The sequence below is a fragment of the Thunnus albacares genome, chromosome 8 (genome assembly GCF_914725855.1).
Source record: "Thunnus albacares chromosome 8, fThuAlb1.1, whole genome shotgun sequence".
NCBI classification, from domain to species: Eukaryota; Metazoa; Chordata; class Actinopteri; order Scombriformes; family Scombridae; genus Thunnus; species Thunnus albacares.
In genome coordinates, this window is record NC_058113.1 from 8,398,312 (window position 1) to 8,420,146 (window position 21,835).

At 42.0% G+C, this 21,835-nt stretch overlaps 1 protein-coding gene across 2 annotated transcripts in view; it reads left to right on the plus strand.

Annotated features, from left to right (window-relative positions):
- rspo2 (R-spondin 2) overlaps positions 1-21,835 on the plus strand; it is a 67,639-nt gene that overhangs the window by 20,470 nt on the left and 25,334 nt on the right. For both annotated transcript variants that reach the window (XM_044359026.1, XM_044359027.1), the window contains exons 3-5: positions 8,787-8,975; positions 18,267-18,410; positions 18,707-18,895. In XM_044359026.1, coding sequence (XP_044214961.1) covers positions 8,787-8,975; positions 18,267-18,410; positions 18,707-18,895 — 522 coding nt within the window. The remainder of the gene's footprint in view (positions 1-8,786; positions 8,976-18,266; positions 18,411-18,706; positions 18,896-21,835) is intronic.

A 21,835-nucleotide genomic window follows, 5' to 3' on the forward strand; every position in this document is an offset into this window, starting at 1 on the left:
GCATTGTTTTAGTATATGGTTTAAGCATTGTTGACACTGACTGCGAACAGAGATTCTGTTGTTTTCAAGGCCCAGCTCAACCGTAAAACGCTTTATGGGACCACAACCCACAGTGAAGAGGCGATGTTGTTACTTGACCACCACATCAAGCTCATTCTTTCATTTTTTTTCTTTTTTGTGACCATTGAGCTTTCCATGGCAGTCACATATTTGCTATGGTCAAGGTTTTAAATGTCCATCAGTGTGGCAGAACATTGCAAGACTGCAGAACATACCGTGAGATTAGGTCACCTCTTCTTTTTTTCTCTAATTTTTCTCAAACATTACGAGAATTACGAGGTCTCTTTCACATCAGGGGATCCAGATGTGGGATTTGACCCAGGACATGGGATTTAAGTCATAATCCATCATAAAGATATTAATAAGGAAGTGAACTAACTGAGGGTCTTCATATAGATTTGGAAAGAGCACAGGGGTGAGAGCCATGACGAGTTCAGTTAGACAGATGGGTAAAAGGTGCAGAAAGCGTTTCCAGATTGACTCAGAAATACTGTTAATGTCTCTATCTGACGGCTGCAGGTTGAGGCAAGATGGGACGGGGAGAAGATTTTCATAAAACACTATATAGGACATTGTCTGGATAGATGAGATTATGTATAATTTCTCCAACCAAGTGTTTTGGATGAATTAGATTTTTTTTTAAAATAGGATGACAGCTAAATAGAGTTGGTAGCGACCTCTTACAAATGGAATGTTGACTTCATAAAGGCAATAAAAAGCACCCTCGCTCAATTCAGTTCACTCAGGGCTTTGCTGATACAGCCTTACTTGGTCTGGTATGACCAGTTGCTTACAAGGGATAATATTAGCAAACATAAGATAATTATTGCTGACTGAATAACGGACATTACTTGTGTTCGATGACCCTTGTGCAGTTGTGCTAACTGTTACAATAGTTGAGCATTTCAGCTAAATACTAAACCAGTATTTAGCATTTGGCATTTTCTCATAATTGTCACTTTTAGCCACAGTGGCCACTGGTCATCAAAAGTTACATGCAGTAGTTTTGCTTTAAAAAAATTAGTTCAACATTATGGGAAATAAGCATATTCACTTCCTTGAGCTAGACAAGAAGATTGATACCACTCTCACCTCTGTATGTTAAATATGAAGCTGGAGCTAGCAGACAGTTAGCTTAGCAAAAAACCTGGAAACAGGGGGAATTAGCGCCTGGCTCTGACCATATTGGCAAGAAAAATCTACCTACAGGCTCCACTAAAGCTCAGTAATTAATAAGTCATATCTCATTTGTTAAAGCCATAGGCTACAAAAATCAAAGTGTAAAAACAATAATTTGCTGTTTTCGGGGGTTACGTGCCTGACTGTTTCTTGGCTAGGAGCAGTTGCCAGGCAAACGACTCCAGGAAGTTACTTCTCCTGTGGCATATTTACTGTAAAGAGGTGAGACTGGTCCTGATCATTGATCATCTAACTGTCAGAAAGAAAAGGGATTTCCAATATTGTCAGCATGCAGTTCCAATGATGTCAAACTATTCTTTTAATAACATTTAGTTTATATGGCGTTGATATCGTCCTCCAATGAGTCAAATTAAGTTTTTTCACCTGTGTGTGACTCGGTCTCAACCTGTTGAATCACACCAAAGCAAATTACCTTGAGCTTCTGTTTTATTGTGCACTAAAAAGTGTAGCTTTAAATTGGCCCCCATTTTCCAGTTGCCTGTTTGAACCATGGCTGCCTGTTTTACCCATTCACCATATAAACCACCACCCTTTCAAGTGAAGGTTCAAATCTCTGCGTTGCCCGCCTCGCCCAGTAGATCTGTGACACAGGAACACTTTGGCCAAGCTAATATGTCTGACAGCAAATGTGTTTGCTCAGTCTCATGCTGCAAAATCATTATAAGCAGCGGGACTGTCCTAAATTATAAACATGTGCTTACAGTATGATCTGTTAAAGTAAACTGGGGGAAAAAACGTAGATCCTAAAACCTGACTTGTTCCAGCTGGAAAAGAGTCGGAGGCAAGTCCAACATATTTTCTGCTAAATTGGAACAGAAATGTGCCTTCAGTGCACAGGCCCGATGTACCCCCCTCCTACCCTTTCTGTTTTTTCTCTACAATTTTTGAGCTAAGTGCGACTTCCAGATCCATGACAAATAAAGTCACGGGCCTGAAAAGTGGGCAGTTTGATGTCATTTTTCCTGTACCAGCTTTTAACAAGCTTGAACAATGTTGCACCGTTACAATGGCTGGTGAACTCTAGGTGCGAGGCTTGACACTGTTGGCTCCCTTGCCTTTTAGAAAACCAGAAAGCGGCTGTTGCTTCTTACGGTTCAATTCAATGCAATGTTAGGCTGTCCCGTGTCTGCCCTTTCTCTCTCCCAGGCTCTTTCTTTTTCCTCTAAAGTGGAGCAGCAGTAAGCTTACACCATCATTTAGGGGGAACAAGGGAGGTGGACAATAAACAATAATTGTCTCAGTGCCACGAGGAAAGCGTATAATTCTGTTGGTGAATGCGATGCTTTCCACATGAGAGCACAAATCTTCTTGACCTGCTGCTGCTATGTAACTCTAAAACCTGAGGTTTGCCATTGCTGCTTCTTCACCATATGACATTTATAGTCAGTATAGATGTAGTGAATAAATGTGAATAATTTTTTTTGTCGTGGTACTCAATGATACCAAACTTTCTTATGTGTGCTGTACTGTAAGTGCCTTTTCCAAACAATGGACAGTGTGGCTGCTGGTTAGTTGCATTCACAGTCTGCAATATTAGATTTACATACCAGGGGCCCTTAGAGAAATGGAGGAGAACTGTGAGAATAGAAACAGTTGTGCTTTAATATAAGCTCTTGTCTTCCATTTGCTGTCTTTGGAATTCACTGCTGCATTATGATATTACCTCAAGTCTGCAGTTAATCAAGACACACGTTTTGTCCAGTCACTATTTGGAGCTATCATTTTCTATTTGGTACGGTGTTGTGATAGATGACAAGATAAAGTAGGGTCTAATCAAAACATGTATCCCATGAGCCCCTGTTGAATACCTATGTGGCCAAGATCAACTATTAATGTGGATAATATACAGGAAATTTCACTATGAGAACTCTCTTTGGGGGTTTTACTCGGGAAAAGTCAATAGTCTGTACAACAGTAGTGGTAGCAGGTTGGAGAGGCAAGGATGTGACTGGATGGTGTTTGGTTTTAGAGAAAATATTGTCTGTGCCCATTGAAGCTGCTCAGTGGACAACTGATTGAAGTGAGCAGGTGAGAGATTATAAAGAGGCACATACCTTTTTAAACATTTTTTTTTTCAGAAATGGCAGACCATCACAGCCACAAAATGTTAGACTTCTGATGATAACATATACATGAATATAAATGTTTTGGCTTTACTTATTCCCACTTTATCCATAAAACATGAAACATATGGAAAGGCTACAAAAACTACAAGGATTTTTTATAACTTTTATTAAAAATCTGATACATTATGTTTATATTATACTATATTTCTTACACTATAATACATTTTCTTGTTATTTTTTAGAATTACAATAAAATTGTCAATTTTAAAGACCTGGAAATGGTTACAAAGTATCAGTTTTCAGCAGCACCAGCTTTAAAATATTTTTATTCTAGTATTTTAGAGCTGCAACAACCCACATCAGTGAAACCCTACGTAAAAATGTCTTCTTGTTCTCAATGTTGAGTTCAGGGCTCTAAAAGAAACACAAAAAATATGTGCAATTTGCCTTGTTAGGGTTTTGGGTTGCAGCAAGTTGGAATGGGTCAATGTGAATGATTTCATGGGTAACGGTAGGTGAATGGAAGGCAGGAAGTTAGCCGGTCGTGGGTGGAACCCCCTGTATATGTGGAGGCTTTTGGCAGCCCTGAGTGCAGTCTGTCACGCTTGCTTTGGACTCATAAAAACGTACCTGAGACGGAGTTTGGGTTTCTGCTGGATCTCACTGCAGCCCTAATTGCTCTTGAGCTGCATTCAGAGAAAACCTCCCAGCAAGCCTATGACTGTAGAATGTAAGTGCTTTGCTCCAAGCATGCCGTCATTCTTCATGTTGTAAGCCTGACTGTTTCGCATGAATGGAAGACCAAAATTTCACCTGAACAGCGTAGATACTTATCAATGAATATCTGCAAGGCCATTTCACCGTGTAATGTTGATTTCATGGCTTAATTTAAAGATTTTTGAAGTTGTCAAATGCAATAGTTTCAAAGATCATGACCAAAAATGACTGGTCTTGGATTCAATTTTAAAGGAATAGTTTTCGGAAACACAGTTATTTACTTTTGTGGTGAGTTAAATAAGAAGATTGATGCCACTCTGTACAGCAAATATGTAGCTGGAGCTAGCAGCCACTTTAAGATACAGAGGTTAAGATAAAGACTGGAAAAACCAAGGTGTAAAAATGATTAGGTTTTTTTATGGAGCCATGCTAGCTGTTTCCACCTGTTTCTATTTTTTTTTTTTTTTGGTAATCTAAGCTAGCAGGCCACTGACTATAGCATCATATTTACCCAAAGACATATGAGTGGTATCAATCTTCTCATCTAATTCTTGGCAAATAAGCAAATAAGCCCACTTCCTGAAATGTCAAATTATTCTTTTAAAACATACTCATTCATTAAATTTCCCCCTCTAAATGCAAATTAAAGAAGGGATCCCATCAAAATTCAGATAGTATTTTTCTCAATTTGGTACACCAGAGTCATCCTCAGTCTAGCTGTCACAATATATTATTGATGGGTGAGGAAGAGGATATGTGAAGTGTTCTTCATGTGGTTCCTATACAAGAGCGGCGGCTTTATACCAACCCTCTTGTCTTGTAGACATGACACATTGAGGCACTTATTAAGCCTTTGTGTTAAAAAGTCTTTGCAGAGGCTTCTTCAGTGATGTTCATATGGACCCTGGCTTTTGTAAATACAATACTTGAGGCTCAGAGGGATCTTCAGTTAGCTGTCAGAAGTGGGAACTGTGGATTTGTTTTGTTTCTCGTAATACGTATTCTGTGGTTGAAACCGTAAACGACATTGGTTCATCGTGTGCAGGGAGTGGCACTTCTAATGGCATGTGTGCCTCTCTCCTGTCTTGAAAAACATGTATGGTAAACCTGGTATCCATAATCTCACAATGACCGCTTTCTGTGTGGCTTTTCTATATGTCTGGGTCACTTCAGTTTCAATGTGATTGACAGAAGAAACACAAGAAGAGCCAAAGCATTACATGATTTGTGGAAAAAAGAAGCTGTAGAAAGCAGGCGAGCATGTGTCAAAGTATGGTTGATGTTTGGATATACTGGGTTTGAAAGTGTCTGCTGTTTTAGAACAGAAAAAAGGGAAACAATATGCAAAACAAAGACCACATCCATAACTCAGAATACAGTCCCCAGCAGACTGAACGTACAGCTTTATGTTCTTGCCAAATTAGGTTAAGCTGTCATGATCTATAGAGACTTCAGTACAAACGCTATGCTCATTTCTCTTTGATTTTCTCTTCTTTGGTGCCACTTTAAAACATAGCTGCTACATGCTTTAGCGAACAGTTTTCAGTATTCATACCAATAAAGCACGCTGAGGTAAAAATTTTACTTATAAGCTTCCTCCAAATACTTTTTCAACATTTTCAGTTCTCATGTTGTAAAAGAACTATTTTCAGATTCATATGAATGAGTGTTTTCTTTAAGAATGGCTGAAAGCTGCTGGCAGTTGACGGATTGATGTAAAGTGCGCTAGACATTATGCCGGTAGTGTAGGACGTGAGTTGGAATGCGCTGTTCCAGACACTGTGAATTGCGGCCTCTTTCCTGACATACCTGTGGCCTGAACCCCCAAACCTTTCCACAGACACACACAAGCTAATCTCCCAAGATCAGCACCAAAAGAGTTTCTCTTCATCGTATACAGCCTTCTCTTCCCCTTTTTTTTTTCCCAGTCGTACACTAATTCCAGGATGTGGGATCTGCTGCATTCAAACGGCGTGTGATTATGTTATCCTCAATCAGCATGCATTGCGAGATTAGCAACCAGCAAAACAAATGTTTGACAACAAAGAGTGAGCAGGATCTCTGAGCCAGACTCATGAAGAGGCTTTTCAGTGACTGTAATTTCCTTGCTGATTGACCAGCCAGTGATCTAAGATGACCGCAGGCCTAGATTTTATTTTTCTATTATTGTTGGGATAGTATTGTTAGCAAACTGTCAATAGTTATAGAGTCAAACCCGCTCAAAACGGACCGGAGAAATAAGCTTTCCAGGCTCACAGTTCTTTACTTTTGCCAAGTTGGCTTTCCCTGTCTGTCAGTTTGGCGAGGGCAGAGGGAGTAAATGTGACCAAGTTAATATGAATGTCAGTTTGCTGTAAACACATCCAGACTGTATATTCTACAGAAATAAATGGTTAAATATTGAGGTTTGGTCTAATGTTGCAGTTTAGTTTTACTGAATAGAAGCATTGACAGAATGAAACATGAGATATATATTTCACAAATTCTGTTTGTGGTATTAACTGATGGAAAAACACTTTTGATAAAACAACTGCAATGACGTTTTTGATAAAAGTGATAACTGCTTTAGTGTGTTTTAATGTAGTTATTTCAATTGTGTATATATATGTAAAAATATGAACAGATATAAATGCCTTAACATTATTTCAGCAATTTCTCTAAGACATATCACTTCAATACTATCAGCCAGTTGTAAATTTGATAAACTGGGCCCGTTTCCACCAAAGAGAGCCAACTGAATACTGTATTCAATTGAGAGACAACCTGTCTTGGCACAACTGAAATAAAAAATAATAATATCTTAGACACTGGATTGACAGTTGAACATAAGACGCAATTTTCCATTTGAGAATTGGAAGAGCCAAAACTAGTCATAATTTGGGGTTTTCATTTCTCTTCATGTCTTATTGAGTGAGTGCCGACTAGAGATGAACAATCACCAGTCTGTGTGATGAATAGGCTTGGAGTGCACATCCCGGCGCTGCTGTGATCGATGGGGTGTCGCTGTAAACCTCATCCCTACAGACCATCAGAGACACATTCTGATTAGCACTTAATCTTACTTCCATCTACCCTGGCTTCAGGAGAATGAGTGTAGTTTGGCAGAGCTAGCATACCTCTCTGAAGACTATCTCCCAGTGCTCCAACAAAAGAAATGAAAAAAGATGAATCCAAGGCAGCCACTGACATCCGCTGACTGATTTTCACATGATTACAAACTGATGCTTGCACTGGGCCCACTTAGCGCTCACTTTCGTCTGGGTGAATCTGTTCAGAGAAATCTAATATGCGGATCCATGGCCAGTAAGGCAGGCATGCTCTGCTCTGTCTCTCAGGGTTTGTCCAGTTTACTGCTACGGTGTTTTATTAAGCGTTGTGGTAGGTCGCTCAGTTGGAGCGGCGCTGTTACCCGGTCCCTGCTTGTGATATTTAAGACTTGGCTTAGATCAGTTGAAGTGTCTCTCATTTAGAGAGATTGGATTCGCCCAAGGACATTTTCCTGCAAACGGGACACTAAGGAGTTTACATTGAAAGTCACTTATTGTGGAATGGACTGTCTTTTTACTGGCTCCTTTGTCTTCCGCAGGAAACTCGAGCTGAGGCCAGAGCCACTGCGGTTTTGGGGGCTTTCATCGGCTGTCTCAACACAATCGTTCAGGAGGCCAGCTCTGACCAGAATTAATGCAATATTCACATTCATAACCAATCAGCATTCGAACGTCGAGAGGGGAACCAGAGTTTGCATGAATGACAAATTGTTGAATTGGACATATTTACTATTACTTAGAGAATATCCTGCTGATATATCTATTATGGTTGTTTTGGTTTTATTCTTGTACTCGGGTTGTATTCTGCTGGTCAGCCCTCCCACAGTTGTGTCTGTTTCCTTAAGTTCACCCTGTCCTTGTCATTGGTAGAAGTTGAGGTCGTCTACAGTTGAGTAATGACACAACGAACTGAAAGATTTCTGCTTTTCTGTCGCTAGTACAGTTTAAACAACCATCTGAACCACCGTGTTACATGCATCGTCCAATGCCACTGCTGCAAAACAGCGCTACTGACCTTACATATATATTATGCTTCATTCTCTTAGGCCCTCTACACATGATCGAAGGAATGAGCTGGGCATGCTGCAAGGTTGGGCAAAGTGCACAGGCAAAGTGTAGCATAGGTTGACATAACCGACATGCACCAGGTAGCAGGAAAGTGCCAGGAAAAAAACAAAAACAAAGACCGTTTGTGAACTATGTATTTTATTTTACCACTAAAGAAGGCACAAGCAATTTTCTTGTGGGAAAAAGAGGGTAAGAACCCAATGATCAAGAAAGGTTTGAGTACACCTTTCTCATCCTTTTTGTCCATCATGGCTTGCTTTGAGGTTACGTAATGGACTGTTGACATCTCATTGGCAGTGCATTGAAAGGGTTAGGCTCATTTATGAACAATGTCAAAGTCGAAACTGATTTAACTTTGTGAAGCTACACGGTCTAAAATTCGAGCATTGCACAATGCCCAAGGTAGTGCTGCTGGGAGGTCCAGTGTCTTTGCTTTTTCCATAGGAAAACACACTCTCACTGTTGCAAACTGATCAAAATGAGTCTGTGTTAAGAGCCTAAGTAGTGTAACTTGTATACTTAAGCTGTTCTGCAACAACATGTATGTTAATGCTCAATATTGAGTGTTGTCTATTTAATTCCATCCTGTTAATCACCTGTATTGTTTGCTCCTCTCTGTGTCCTGCAGCTAGCTATGGAGCGTACCCCATCTGTAAAGGCTGCTCGGTGTGCTCCAGGGACAATGGCTGTGTAAACTGCCCGCCCAGACTCTTCCTGTTTCTGCGGAGAGAGAGGATGAGGCAGTACGGGGAGTGCGTACACGACTGTCCAGCCGGATACTACGGCATGCGCAGCCCCGAACTCAACATGTGCTCCAGTAAGTCCTCCCAAGTTCAACCCACCCATTCTACCCCTCAATCTCCCACACCACCCTCCTTTTCCAACAGCCCCCCACCATCCTGTCTTCCCCAGACACACATACACAATCCCTCAAGTTCCCCTTTTCCCACAATACATGCTTTATCATCAATTATCCAGAGGAGATACACATACCTCACAATTTGAACGGCTCATCTGTTAACACAGGTGGATGTAGGCAGTGAAGCCTTGTCTCAGCCGTGTCTCCCCTGGGGTTTGACTGTGAACTTCAGCAAGGATGAGCACTCTTTCTTATTTCTCTGTACACCTGCATTACCAAACATCCTATAGTCTCAAGGATGTTTGAAGGCATTAAAAGCAGGTGCAAATGAAACCAAGATGCACTGAGGATTCGGCCAAACAAACTCCAGAGACTCATATTGTTACATTAAGAGCAACATGTAAAAAGCAGCCCTTTTAGCCTTGTCATTCAATATCATTTGAACTACAAAGATGATGAAACTAACTTCTTTTGGCGACCGTCTGCATGGGCTTGTGGATTGAGACTTTCACCAGACAGTGTAATTTCTTGGCAGACAAAGTCGTTCTTGACTTTGAACACAAAGCCAGTCCCAGCTGAAGTGTCCAGATTCTCCACCAACAACTGTATGTTGGTTGAAGTTTGATAAGGAATAACAAAGCATTAATCCTTAAGATTAATACTGTTTGAATAGGGAACTCTAATGAGTGTTGGAAAGTAGCAAATTTTAAACTCATCTTAATTTTTTTTATTGTATCAGTGATAAAACCACATTAGATATTTTGCAGATACTGTATCTGTATCTACATCATCTCACTGTAACACATGTTGCTCGTTGAGACTACAGTACATGTAGTAAATAGTTTTTTTCACTATACTGTTTCGTGGAAAACATTGTTTTGGTTTCATAACTTGAAACAGACCACACCTTTGGTTTCACATGCTGAATTATGTTTTACGATAAAAAAAAAACAATAACAATGAAAAATGGAAAAGTCCTCATGATTCTCGTTAAAGAATAACTCTAAAATCCAATTAATGAAATGTCTCCCTCACCTCTTCATGTAGCACCCCGATCTCATAACCTTATTTTAACATGGAATATGCTCTGAGAGAGAGAGGGAGAGGGAGAGAGAGAGAGAGAGAGAGAGAGAGAGAGAGAGAGAGAGAGAGAGAGAGAGAGAGAGACTTTATAGGTTTACACGGAGCCCGAGGTGTTGGCTGAGTGTTTCATATGAAAACAGAGAGGAACTTGAACCCATTTGGTTCCCTGAGCCAAACTCCTGACAGACGCACTAAAATGAAGCCCCAGAGGAGGGTGTCCGGACCTTTAGGCCCAATAATATGAATATGTAGCAACCACAGGAAGAAAAAAAACTACATTCTGCTTACCCAATCACTGCCGACCTGGATGCAAAGACATCCGCTTTCCCCATTTGATTATGAAAATGAAAAGCATGTTTAAGCTGCATCAGCCAACTTTATAGGTTGGTACCCTAGATGACAGTGAGGTTTAGAAAACTGGGACTTGAATAGCCAAAAATCTGGCAGTGTGACGTCAGAGCATGTTCATGTTCAGCTCAAGCTCAACGTCAAGCTGTGATTGTTTATCAGTGATGGACAGTAAGGCATTATTTAGTCATTTGTTACAGTATTGTGATGACTTTTTTCAGTAATGAGTGGTTTAAAGGATTACAATTTAAAACCTAGTAATTACATTACAGATTACAGACTACAGATTCCAGTCATGCTCCATCACTTGGATATTTTGGGGGGATATTTCCATTTGTTCAGTGGACAGACTTGTGCAGTACACGTTGGTTTGGCGCGAGGGCTAGACGTATGGGGATGCACTTAGCCTCTACCAAGAGCAATGTGCCTTTGCATTACTCATAGGACTAATATAAATAAGACATAAAGATGTCTTATTTACATGTTGTATTTTTTTAGCTGGCTTGCTAATGTGCCATCACTTAACCTACATTCAAGAATCACCTGGTTTAATACATAGTTGGAGGGTGTGAACCCTGCAGCTTCACTGTGCTGTGAAGACAGGACTTCTGAAGTGCTACGCAGTCACCAATGCTAACGTTAGGCTAGCTGTTGATGGTCAGTAAATACATCCAAAATGTGGGCTGGCTGACTGTTAAACCACATGTCTTTTATATCGCTTGGAGGCTTGTCTGGATGGAGAAGAGGGAGAGATACTTTTGAATTCTGTTCTTATTTGTTATTTGCCATGGGAGGAAATTATTTGCCGACACTGTTGATACCAAATGTCAAAACACGGGTGATGGGTTGTTAGTTTCTGTTATAGCGTCTGTGTCATTTAGGCTAATGTGATCACAGAAATTTTGTAGAAAAGTCTCTTTTAGCAAAACTGCTGGTATCGATTGGATATCCCCAACCGAATTACTTAGTCTCTGCATGCTCATATTCATCCACACATATATGTTCATTAAATCTCCCCACAATAGAGGCAAAGTCGTAAAGGCTCCACAGTCTTTTCACCCTGTTTTCATAACTCAGAGAAAATTGGAGGAGAAAGACATCTTGTTCTCTGGTAAAAAGGCTTTTTTTCATTTTTTACTTTAACCCTGCTATCCTAACCACTGTATCCCCATGCTGGGTGGATTTTGACTTTAACTGATCCTGATGTGTGGCAAGTTAATCTGAATCTCTCTCCGCTCAAACTGCGCATAGAACAACATCTTGTATTGTCATGTAGTATCAGCTCTCAGAGAAAGTCCTACTTTGATGTGATCGCTGCTACAGTCATGGCTCTCTAATCCATTTTTCCAATTTGACCCTTATTCTCAGCTGTGCTCTGCATGTCATTTTCACTAAATAGTTCATGTCTGACCTCCATAAATGGATATTTTATTGGGTTGGAAGCTCATTGTCGGGTCAGTGAATATTACTCTCAGGTTGACAGTAGCAACTGCTATGCAAGGGCTCAAAGGCACAGTGGACAAATGACAGCGAGGGATTCTCCATCGACGCAGTCAGAGCTGCCGTGTGCTCCTGGTTTCCGAAGAGGCCTGGAACGTGGCATTACGTCTCTGTTATCATGTGCTTTTTAAACACAGGCTGAAATCACTTAAGCAGCAGCTGCTTATTATTACACCAGAGTTTGTCTGTGTGATCTTATCTCATTCAAGAATTTTTTTTGTGGACTGCCTGGGTAAAGGAAAACAAGAGCTAGACAAGCAACAGGCTTATACGCTCAGCCACTCGCTGGCTGAAACCTCACTTTCAGTTTTTCTGTAGGGACTCTAGAGGATCCACAAGCATGTGACAGAGAGAGCTATGGGTGGAGAGAAGGGATAAATACACTTTTTACACTGTGAGCTGACAATGTGATGCAATATGAGGCAAGTAAAGTCACATAGATAACTATTTTGACTGATAAATCCAGCGCTAATGCCCCTACCTTTCGACTGAAATCATCCATTTGTGAAATGTGATTATATGAATTTTCTTTAAAACCTTCGTAGATTGGTGGGAAAACTTTGGAAACAGCATTTAGGAAACAGTCTTTAGTATTGCTTTTCAGCATCATGGGTGGGCTGTAGCCTTTCCCAGCTTTCTCTGGGTAAAAGGAAGGGAAAAACCCCGGGCAGGTCGTCAGTTTATCACTTGGCTAAAACATTAGCTGTGTGATATATTTTGCATGTTCTCCATGAGTTGAAGTGAAATGTCACAATTTAGACTGTAAATTCAGGTATCAGGTACACTTTTTTAGCAACTGTAGGTCAACCTCCTGGTCATAAAATTGGAAATTTATGACTTTGTGAGCAGGAGATCTGAATGCAACATTAGTTATGGTCTCTATGAGGGTAGACTGACTCAATTTGGGAGGAGGAGCTGGCTCAACGTGGCCCTCAGACCCTCTAAAAGACCCACCTTTAACTTTAGCAAACAGAAGGAATATTTAAACCTAAGTCATGCTCGAACTCAGGGTGTTCTTGTTGTGACAGTGGTAGCAGTATACTGTGCCTTAGGAACCCTGATTTATCACTTTATTATAAAAAAACATCTACTAATTTCTCAGGAGCTCTTGAGGAACTGTGCTTCGCTTGATGCATTTTAAATTTAAGGCATACAGTTTTGAGGGGTTTTCCCTCCACTTTAGAGAAAATAACACCGTAATTAGAGCCAAAAACAATGGGAACTATACTTTCCGCAACATGACATAACTGGAGGCCCATTTACAGCTACACTTCAGCTGGATTCCAAAGAGTCCCGAGACATTGGAGCCACAGTGTTAACTGCCATTACTGAGATGCTTCTTTAGCATTGCTTTGTGTTGCATAATACCTTTCTGTATATCCATATATTATGTGCCTGGGTCGCTGCGTTTCTAGAACTCCTTTCAGCAGCTAATGGACAACTTGATATGAGCCATAAACTATATGCAGTAACTCCAGTGTTATCCACAGGGGTTCTTATCAGTTGCCCAGAAGAGGCCCCACACCAGTGTCTGTGGGTGTCAACCCACTGCTCCACAAGGAAGATTTGTAGCAACGGTCACACAGTGTGCTGCTTTATGTACAGCCAAATCTGTGTGAATGTGGTGCACTCATGCTCCGGCCTCAGTCACATTTCATAATACCTCGGTTTTAACATACATTCCCAAGCCAAAGCATATTCTGTCATTTTGTATCACAAGCGAGCTCTCTGGCTGAAAGAATTATGAGCTGAAAGGCGACTATCAGAGCTGTCTTTTACAAGAAAGTGTTGAGAGGGTCAGCATGAGAGCAAGGCTGTGCTCAAAACTTCCTCCCTTGGGGTGTATTAGGGACCCTCCACTGCTACGAACACATACACATAGTCTAGCCACCAACCCAGTCGCTCCTACCCCTCTGCAGTATGTTTTAAAACACACAGAAACCCCATCTGTGTTTGCTGCCAACCAGCATCCAGCCTGATCAAGGCCTGGGATTGCCAATATCCTGGAAGCACGGTTTAAATATCACAACTCATTCAGTGCCAACATAATGTGCCACTCGAGACTCTTCTGTCAGAGGTAATTTTTTAGATTGCCAAATGTGATTTCTGTTTTACTGCATTTCTCGTACTGAGGAAATTGGTTACCAAATCCTATTGTTGTATTTCTTGCTGCTTTGTCACAGCAAATTAGGGCTGGAAGTAGAAGGTGATTAGCCATACCTTTTCCAAGATCGTTTTAGTTTTAAAGTACCTCATGGGAATTTGTTGGGTTTGAGGTGGATGGGAGCCATGCTTCATGGGCCTCAGCCAAAAAGGTACCAGGGCTGTGTAAAGAAACTATCGTGAATTTTGTAACCTTTAGTTGGCAGCACTGGCAGCTCTCTCCCTCTCTCTGTTTCTCCATGTCTCTCATTCAAGCTGTCTCTTTCTCGCTCTAATTCTGAGCTTGTGGGTATTTCCATTGCACAGTCTAACCAACAAAAAAGACCAGTTGCTTTTGGCCTTTGAGCTTTACCAAGGGACATTTAATCATCACAGCTTTACTCACCGCACTTTCAGATTTGCCAGACAATACAATGGACCCACCAAACCAAGCCCTGCTCCCAGGACATAACAGCCAGATGCAGAGTTGAATAGGGTTTGTTCTCTAAACACTGCGTAATTGTGCATACTATAATGTGAGTAGAAGGGCTGTGTGTGCTTGACCACTGTCTGAAGCTTGAGCTGTTTGTGTGTATGCTGGAGCTGGCTGAGCAGATAGAGAAGCAGATCCTGGTATATCATAGACTGTGTTTCTTGGAGTGAAGAAGCAAGAAGAACCGCTGACACATCTGCCATCCCTGTTTTCTCTCCGAGAGACGTTGATTGACAGGAACACCACCTCCGCTTCACCTAGCTCTACGCCGGCATGCGGAGGAGCACCCATGTGGAAAAAACAGCATGGAGAGAGTTGGGAAGAACATGGCAGCTCTGGCCTTTGCCATGAACTCCTGCCATCCACAGCTCCACATGACATGGCTGGGTGGCAGCGAGCAAGCCAAAGCTTCCATGTCAGCCAAACCCGGGGCCTAGAGAGTAGGTCAGAGCTGTTCGACTGTTCGCTTGGAGGCGAAGGATGGAAAAATAGGGCTTGTTTTCCCCCTCACACTGCCAGGCCTTTTACGACATTGACACTCCTGCTGCGCAACATCGGGTCTGGTTAGCTTTCTGGAGAAGGCTGAGACTCTCTCCACAGACTGATGAGTGGTCTGACAACCCACCTCCCGCTCAGATAACGTAAAAGACCACGTCTGGAACAAGAGAGATTCATCAATCTTCACAAAATGATTTTGCACCCTTTCTTTACATAGTGAATATTCATGTAAAAAAATGGAGTGATTACACATGGTGCTGTCAGCCTGTGGAAGAGCAACATTTGACTGAAGCTGACATGAGGCTTAGAGTGTCCGTGATAAAAATCGGTGGGTTCCCTATCCAGACCACAGCTGAGGGACCGGCTTCTTCCAAGTATGCACCATTAGATCACAAGTGATGCTCTGTGAGTCATCTATCAACTTCAAATGCACTTGACATGCAAACCACATAATATTCAAGAGCAAAATCAAACAAACAACAAAAAAAGTGTAACAGCGATATGGGTAACTGTTGGTGCAGCTCTGACAACATCTCTTCAAATCATACTCTCTCTGCCACTTTACTGGCAGCTTTTGAAATTCCTCTCAGAGCTGAAACACAAGGCTTTTCCTCCTGCGTTCATAATATAACTCACAGCCAGTACCAGGCCGGGAGATAATGATGATAATACGTTTAAGTCCCAGGAACACCGGGCCTTCAATGGGATCTGATGACCTCATTATTTCTCATTAGTCTCCCCGAGGCACCTAGATGAAGACTTTAAAGGTGGTCCAGAGGTTAATCCCGCAGGGAGAATGAACCCGCTCCCCTGTATCTGTTTCTGGAGCTGCCGGACAAGCTGCCTAACTGCCAACTTGGCTGTCCGAATGGCCAGTGGTCAGCATGGGAGCTTCTCCAGTGTCACAGATAGCACACGCTGTCCTAGATAGCCTTTTGTCTGATAACTAGACAGAAGGATAAATGTCTGTCATGGTGATCCCTTCCTACCCACCCCATTCTCTGATGACCCATGACCCTCGAGCTTTGCCTCCCTGCATTCTAACTCCCACCGCATTGATGTGTCATCCACCTCATCCATCTAACCGAGTGACATTATTACTTATCATCTATTTAGAAAACAAGCTTCCCGAGCTTTTACGCCCATGCCTCACTACATCTGAAAACAGAAACCAAGAGTGATGTATTAATCAGAAAACTTGTCAAATGCTATTGCTGCTGCAAGAATACAGCATTTTGCACATCTGTGTTGCTTGTATTTACTGTCAATAACTGGGGATTGCACAACAACCAGAGTGCTTGAGAGTACTGCCAGATGTTCTTGTTCCCCCACTCACTCTTTTATTTTTTTGTTGAGGAGCTAAAAGTCTTTCAGGTGATGACAGGCCTGGGAAGTGTGAAGGGTAAAAGGCAGCTTTGTGCTTTCCAATTAACTTTGTGATTTATTAGCTCACTCCCTGAATTGGGCTTGCGTTGTATCAAACCCAAGCCTGACTGATTTTGTTTCACCAAGAAATAAGTGGATGAGAGGCAGAGAACAAGAGGGGTGGTGAAATACATACATAAAAGTCTCTACAGCACTTTGTAACTCTGGTGATCCAAGCCATGCGTATGTTGAACTATAAGATAAAATTGAGCAATGGATCAAGAAAATAACCAGATAAGCTAAATAACATCAGATGATATTATTAATAGCAACAAAAAAAATGATAAAAAGATCAGTGATCTATGGTCAGTGTATCTATGCTTTTCAGAATGTGGTGTACCGCTTCACTGCAGAGTGGGTCTATCTCCAGCCATATCTGATTGCTATGTGTGTGTTTGTGCATATGTGTGTGTGTGTCCATGGTTTGTTTAGACTGGTCGGGAAAGCGTGAGACCAGAGTGAGTGGGCAGAGGCCATACTTTAGGGTTCAAAGTAAAGCGGGGAGGGACCCCTTCGTTTTGGAGGAATGTCGAGGAGGAGGCCTGATGGTTAGTTGGAGATGGTGTAATTAAGGGGTGTGATTGTGAGAACCTTCCCTTCCCCAGGGCCTGCAAGGGTCACAGATAAAAGAGCAGCCCTCAGCCTCTGTCGCTCTCACATGTGGAAAATCACAGTAACGCACGTTTACGCGCCAAGAAATGCACACGCGCTAATGCATGGTTGCGTCCCCATGCGAGACACAATCAGAGGACCAGATGACACCCTACCTGGGAAGCCCCCTGCAAGTGGAGAAAGATGGTGGCCGCAGGTTATAGATTGTGGTTCCCCAATACTGAAAGCCTATTGAGCAATTGCGCCACATAGAGATTCTAAGGAGTGTCATAAATTAGACAGCTCTGGGAAGCTCCTTCTAATCATGTGGGCCTGTGCGTCGCCCTGCTGGCGTGGTTGGTGTAATTTGGCCCTGCTTGACGTGCTATTTGCAGAGTAAGAGCTCGATGAGACATCGCCGTGCCTTTCTTTGCAAGCGCGGCACTATGTGTCATGTGCAGCGGCAGGGTGTGGCGTGGGAGGATAAGTGTGCCGTTGTGTTTGCTGACTAAATGCATCAGCATTTGTTTGGCAAGGCTGCACAAATGTCCCACCCCCCTGTCTCCCCTTTCCTAACCTACCTCTTCCCCCTTTTACATCGTAGCCAAACGTAAAGGATACACACAGCTGGCCTACTTTGTGATCATGAGCAATCATTCTCACTTTAATGAAAACCTGACTTCCCGATAATCTTCAGTTTTGGAAGCAGACACAGATCGAAGCGGTGTGGAGTGATAAGATAGTATAGTAAACACTATTCAGAGCACTAATGGGATGTATTCTTCCTGTTGCAGCATACCATTAGTTGAAAACATATGAGCTTATGTGTTTGTATCCAGACAGTTGGATGTCAGTGCAATCTGTTGAAAGAGGTCAGCGTGACGTAAATCCTCACCATCTCTGCTGTTGTATTTGCATGCTGTTCATTTGCTCTCTCTGAACAAGAACAGGAAGATGAAAAAATAAATCTCAGGCAAAACAAGTTTTCTGAAATACACTTGAGCCCTGGAGAGAAATGACTTACAGGGCATCAGCTTTTTTTTTGCGGCAGAGATGGTATAATCCTTTCAAGAACCCCCCTCCCCAAACCCCTTAGCTCTCGATCAACTCCAGATGAGAGGGCTGCTCAGACCCTGATGACTCTCCTCTCTCTCTTCTTCCTCCTCTAGGGTGCAGGATAGAGAACTGCGAGTCCTGCTTCAGTAAAGACTTCTGCACCAAGTGCAAGTCAGGTTTTTACCTACACAAAGGGCGCTGCTTTGATAAGTGCCCCGAGGGCTTTGCCCCACTGGAGGAAACCATGGAGTGTGGAGGTACGTGAAACAACACAGATATGAAAAAAATGAAAAAATCCAAGAGGCAAAATAGTGAACAACTGTCTTTTACACCTTTATTTACCTGTTCACAGTATTCTATAACTTCTCAGTTGGCTTGCTTATTTTGGACCTAAAAAACAAGCAGTTCAACTGAGACCACACACAAAGAGGTTATAGCATCCTAGTAAAGCTCCTTCACCCTGTATTAAAGCTTGACCTGGGGTCTTTGAGTCGCCTCTAAATGGCACTCTGCTGTGGTTTCACTGCACATCACTGTTTTTGTGTCTCTGCAGAGGGCTGCGAGGTGGGCCAGTGGAGCGAATGGGGAGCCTGCACCAGGAGAAACAAAACCTGCGGCTATAAGTGGGGTCTGGAGACCCGGACGCGGCACATTGTAAAGAAACCACCCAAGGACACAATACCTTGTCCCACCATCGCTGAGTCCAGGATGTGCAAAATGGCCATGAGGCACTGCAGGAGAGGTAAGGATATTATACCACCATATGTTAATCCGTGAGAGAAATATTCTGTCAGTCAGTCCAGACTCCATCCACATTCACTTTAAAGGTGCAATATACGATGTTCAGCCCCACCAGATGTCAGCAAACAACTGTTTACCATGCAAAGATATAGTGGAGTAATGGCATCCTGAGCAGGGAATGATGTCACTCCCTTTATGTATGTTGTTATCAAAGCTTTCCTGTTCTTTGATTTGATAGCTGGTCCGGCTGCATCTGTATGTGTGTGTGAGTCCCTCCCTGTCCTCCCTGCGTCCATTTTCAACATGGTGGCCTGGTCACAAACTCTCATACTACAGCTAAACAGTACATTAAAATATGTTTCTGAAAACATGTAAGGCGAGAAATAGATAATACACTAATAGAATCTTGATCCATATCTGATCAGCACTGCACTTAAATTTTTAAAACATTTATTTTCGTCTGAGTTGTAAAGTTTCAAGTTTAAAGTTTACACTACTCTGGTGAATATTAAAGAAAACAGCCCACTTATCCCCCCCCCCCCCCCCCCCCCCCCCCCCCACCACACACACACACACACACACACACACACACACACACACACACACACACACACACAGTTCCACCTGTCTCATGTAGCCCTTGTACCTTGCATTCAGCCTTGTTTTTTCACCATCTGTGTTTTTGAGGTGCACAGTGGCATTTCCGTGCATGAAATATCAGTATTTTTCCATGGCGGTCTTGTTCAAGCCAACTCTGTTTCTGAGGTATATTTTTCCCCACTCTCTCCCATCTCCCTTCTTCCCCTCAGTGGAATTCTTCAAAGTACGAACTGCAGGTTTCGTCAATGGCCGTCTCTGTTTCCTCCCGTCAGTTTGAGAGATATTTGTGGTGCACACAGCATGTATGTCAGGCCATTAAATGAGAAGTCAAATCTGGAATTTCTCTGTGCGTGAATACAGCTAGGGGAATTTTTTTTCTTTTTTCAAAAAGTAAACCATTTTTCTCAGGCGGTCCAAACACACCATTTGGGGTGATGGCCTCAGTTCACAGTGCTTTTAAAATAAATGTCTTTTCCCTCAATGTGCTTTTACATCTCTCGTAAACTTTGGATTAGGATAGGCCAAGTGTAAATATTTAATTCACCAAATAAGGAAGCAATTACAGTGGCAGATATCAGTCAGATTATGAAAAAAAGAAAGATATTGTTTAACAGAAAGAGGAAAATATTCTAACCTTGAGGATTTTACTCCATTTTCGGCCTGGAGTGTTGAATGGGAGGATCATTTAGTGAAGTGGTAAAGGAGTAGATAAACTTGAAATAAACCCTGATACTTTCTCGTATTTCAGCACTACCAAGGCAGTCGCTGCTCTCTGGGTTGGAAACTGTGATTCCATGGCACATTTAATTCCTAAAGCACTGTCCTGTATGTCAGGGAAATTCTCCCCAACCCCCATGCACCTCTTCATGACTTTGCCTTGCCTGCTTGACCTTTTCCGAGAAACTTTATGACCTTCTTTAATTAAAATCTGACATTGTGCGCATAGTTACTGCCGTCAATTATCTCAAGCAAAGTAATGAGAAGTTGTGGCAAAGTCTTAATTTTTCTTCAGTCCTTTAGAAACTGACAGCAGACTCCCCATGTCCATCTTACTTAAAGCTACTGTTCCCTGGTGATGTGGTCATTGTAAAGCTCTCAGTACAGTTCCTTATTCAATGACTGAGTTACGTCTCTGTAGAGGATCCGAAGCCTCAGTTGAGTGGTTAAAAAGCTGTGTGTAAAAGTGTCACTGTGTGTGCATCTTAGGACTCTCTGGGCTTGTGAAGTGCTGTGGTGGCCCATTTAATAAAGGTAAATTTCAGACTTGGGCATGTGTTGTTAATTCCACACTGCTCAACCGCTAGTGAAAAATCCCCACTTGGCAAAAACCAGTGAAATGCAACACTCTTCAGTTCAAATAAATACAATGTAAATATGTGAGCAGCTGAAGTTGAACAGGATGGAGAAGCCAAAGAGGCAAGGAGAAACACTTCACAGATCCAGCACTGTCGCTTGGGAGCTCCACCAACTGACATTGTAAAATAATCACTTCCCGCGAGTGATGATAGTCCAAAGGGATGAGAGGCCACCTTTTGAAATGCAGGTGATCAGGAAGTGGTCAGAGTCTGTGGAAAAACATCAAGAGGTTCAAGGAAAGACCTCAGTATGAAATAACTTGCTAAGTGACCTTTTAAATTAACACAAATTTCAAGGACTTTACATGCTATAGGTCTTGAGACTTAAAAATTTAGAATGTTGGATGTTCAATTTAATCTTTATACACAAATAGAATTAAGAAAACTGTGACCTTAAACATATGGATTTTATATTCAGATAAAATTGTAAGTATAAGAAGTGCTTAAAGTGATCATTCAGAACTTAAGACAGTCTAAAAATGAACATTTTATCAGCTCTTCTCACCAGACACCAGACACCAACGTTTAGGGTAAGCATAGCATCCTGTAAAGATGCTGTGGATTAAATGCAGACAGGAAATAAGAGGAAGCAGCATGTAGGTATACACTATTTATGGCAATGCTTATCTGATGACCCTGGCTTGCATTTCTTCATATCTACGTATTTAAATTACACTGGACGTCATTGACAGATCCCTGTCTCCCAGCTTAGCCGAGATTCACAAGGACAACGCGAATGATCTTATTCTTTTCCCTATGTGTCTGGAAAGATCTAATCCCCCTGTAAAACAATACACAAGTAGAGAAAGTAAAGCCCAGATAATGTCAAGAGGCGAGGCATTTTCACAGCAAACATGACGAGTCGTATAAACCGTGTCTGATGTGTTCCGTACAAGTTGCAGATCAGTGTAAACACAGTATATCATTCGCACTGCTGGGATTCATTTGCTGTTCTCAGTCGGTGTTGCCAGAACAGCAGTGTCCTG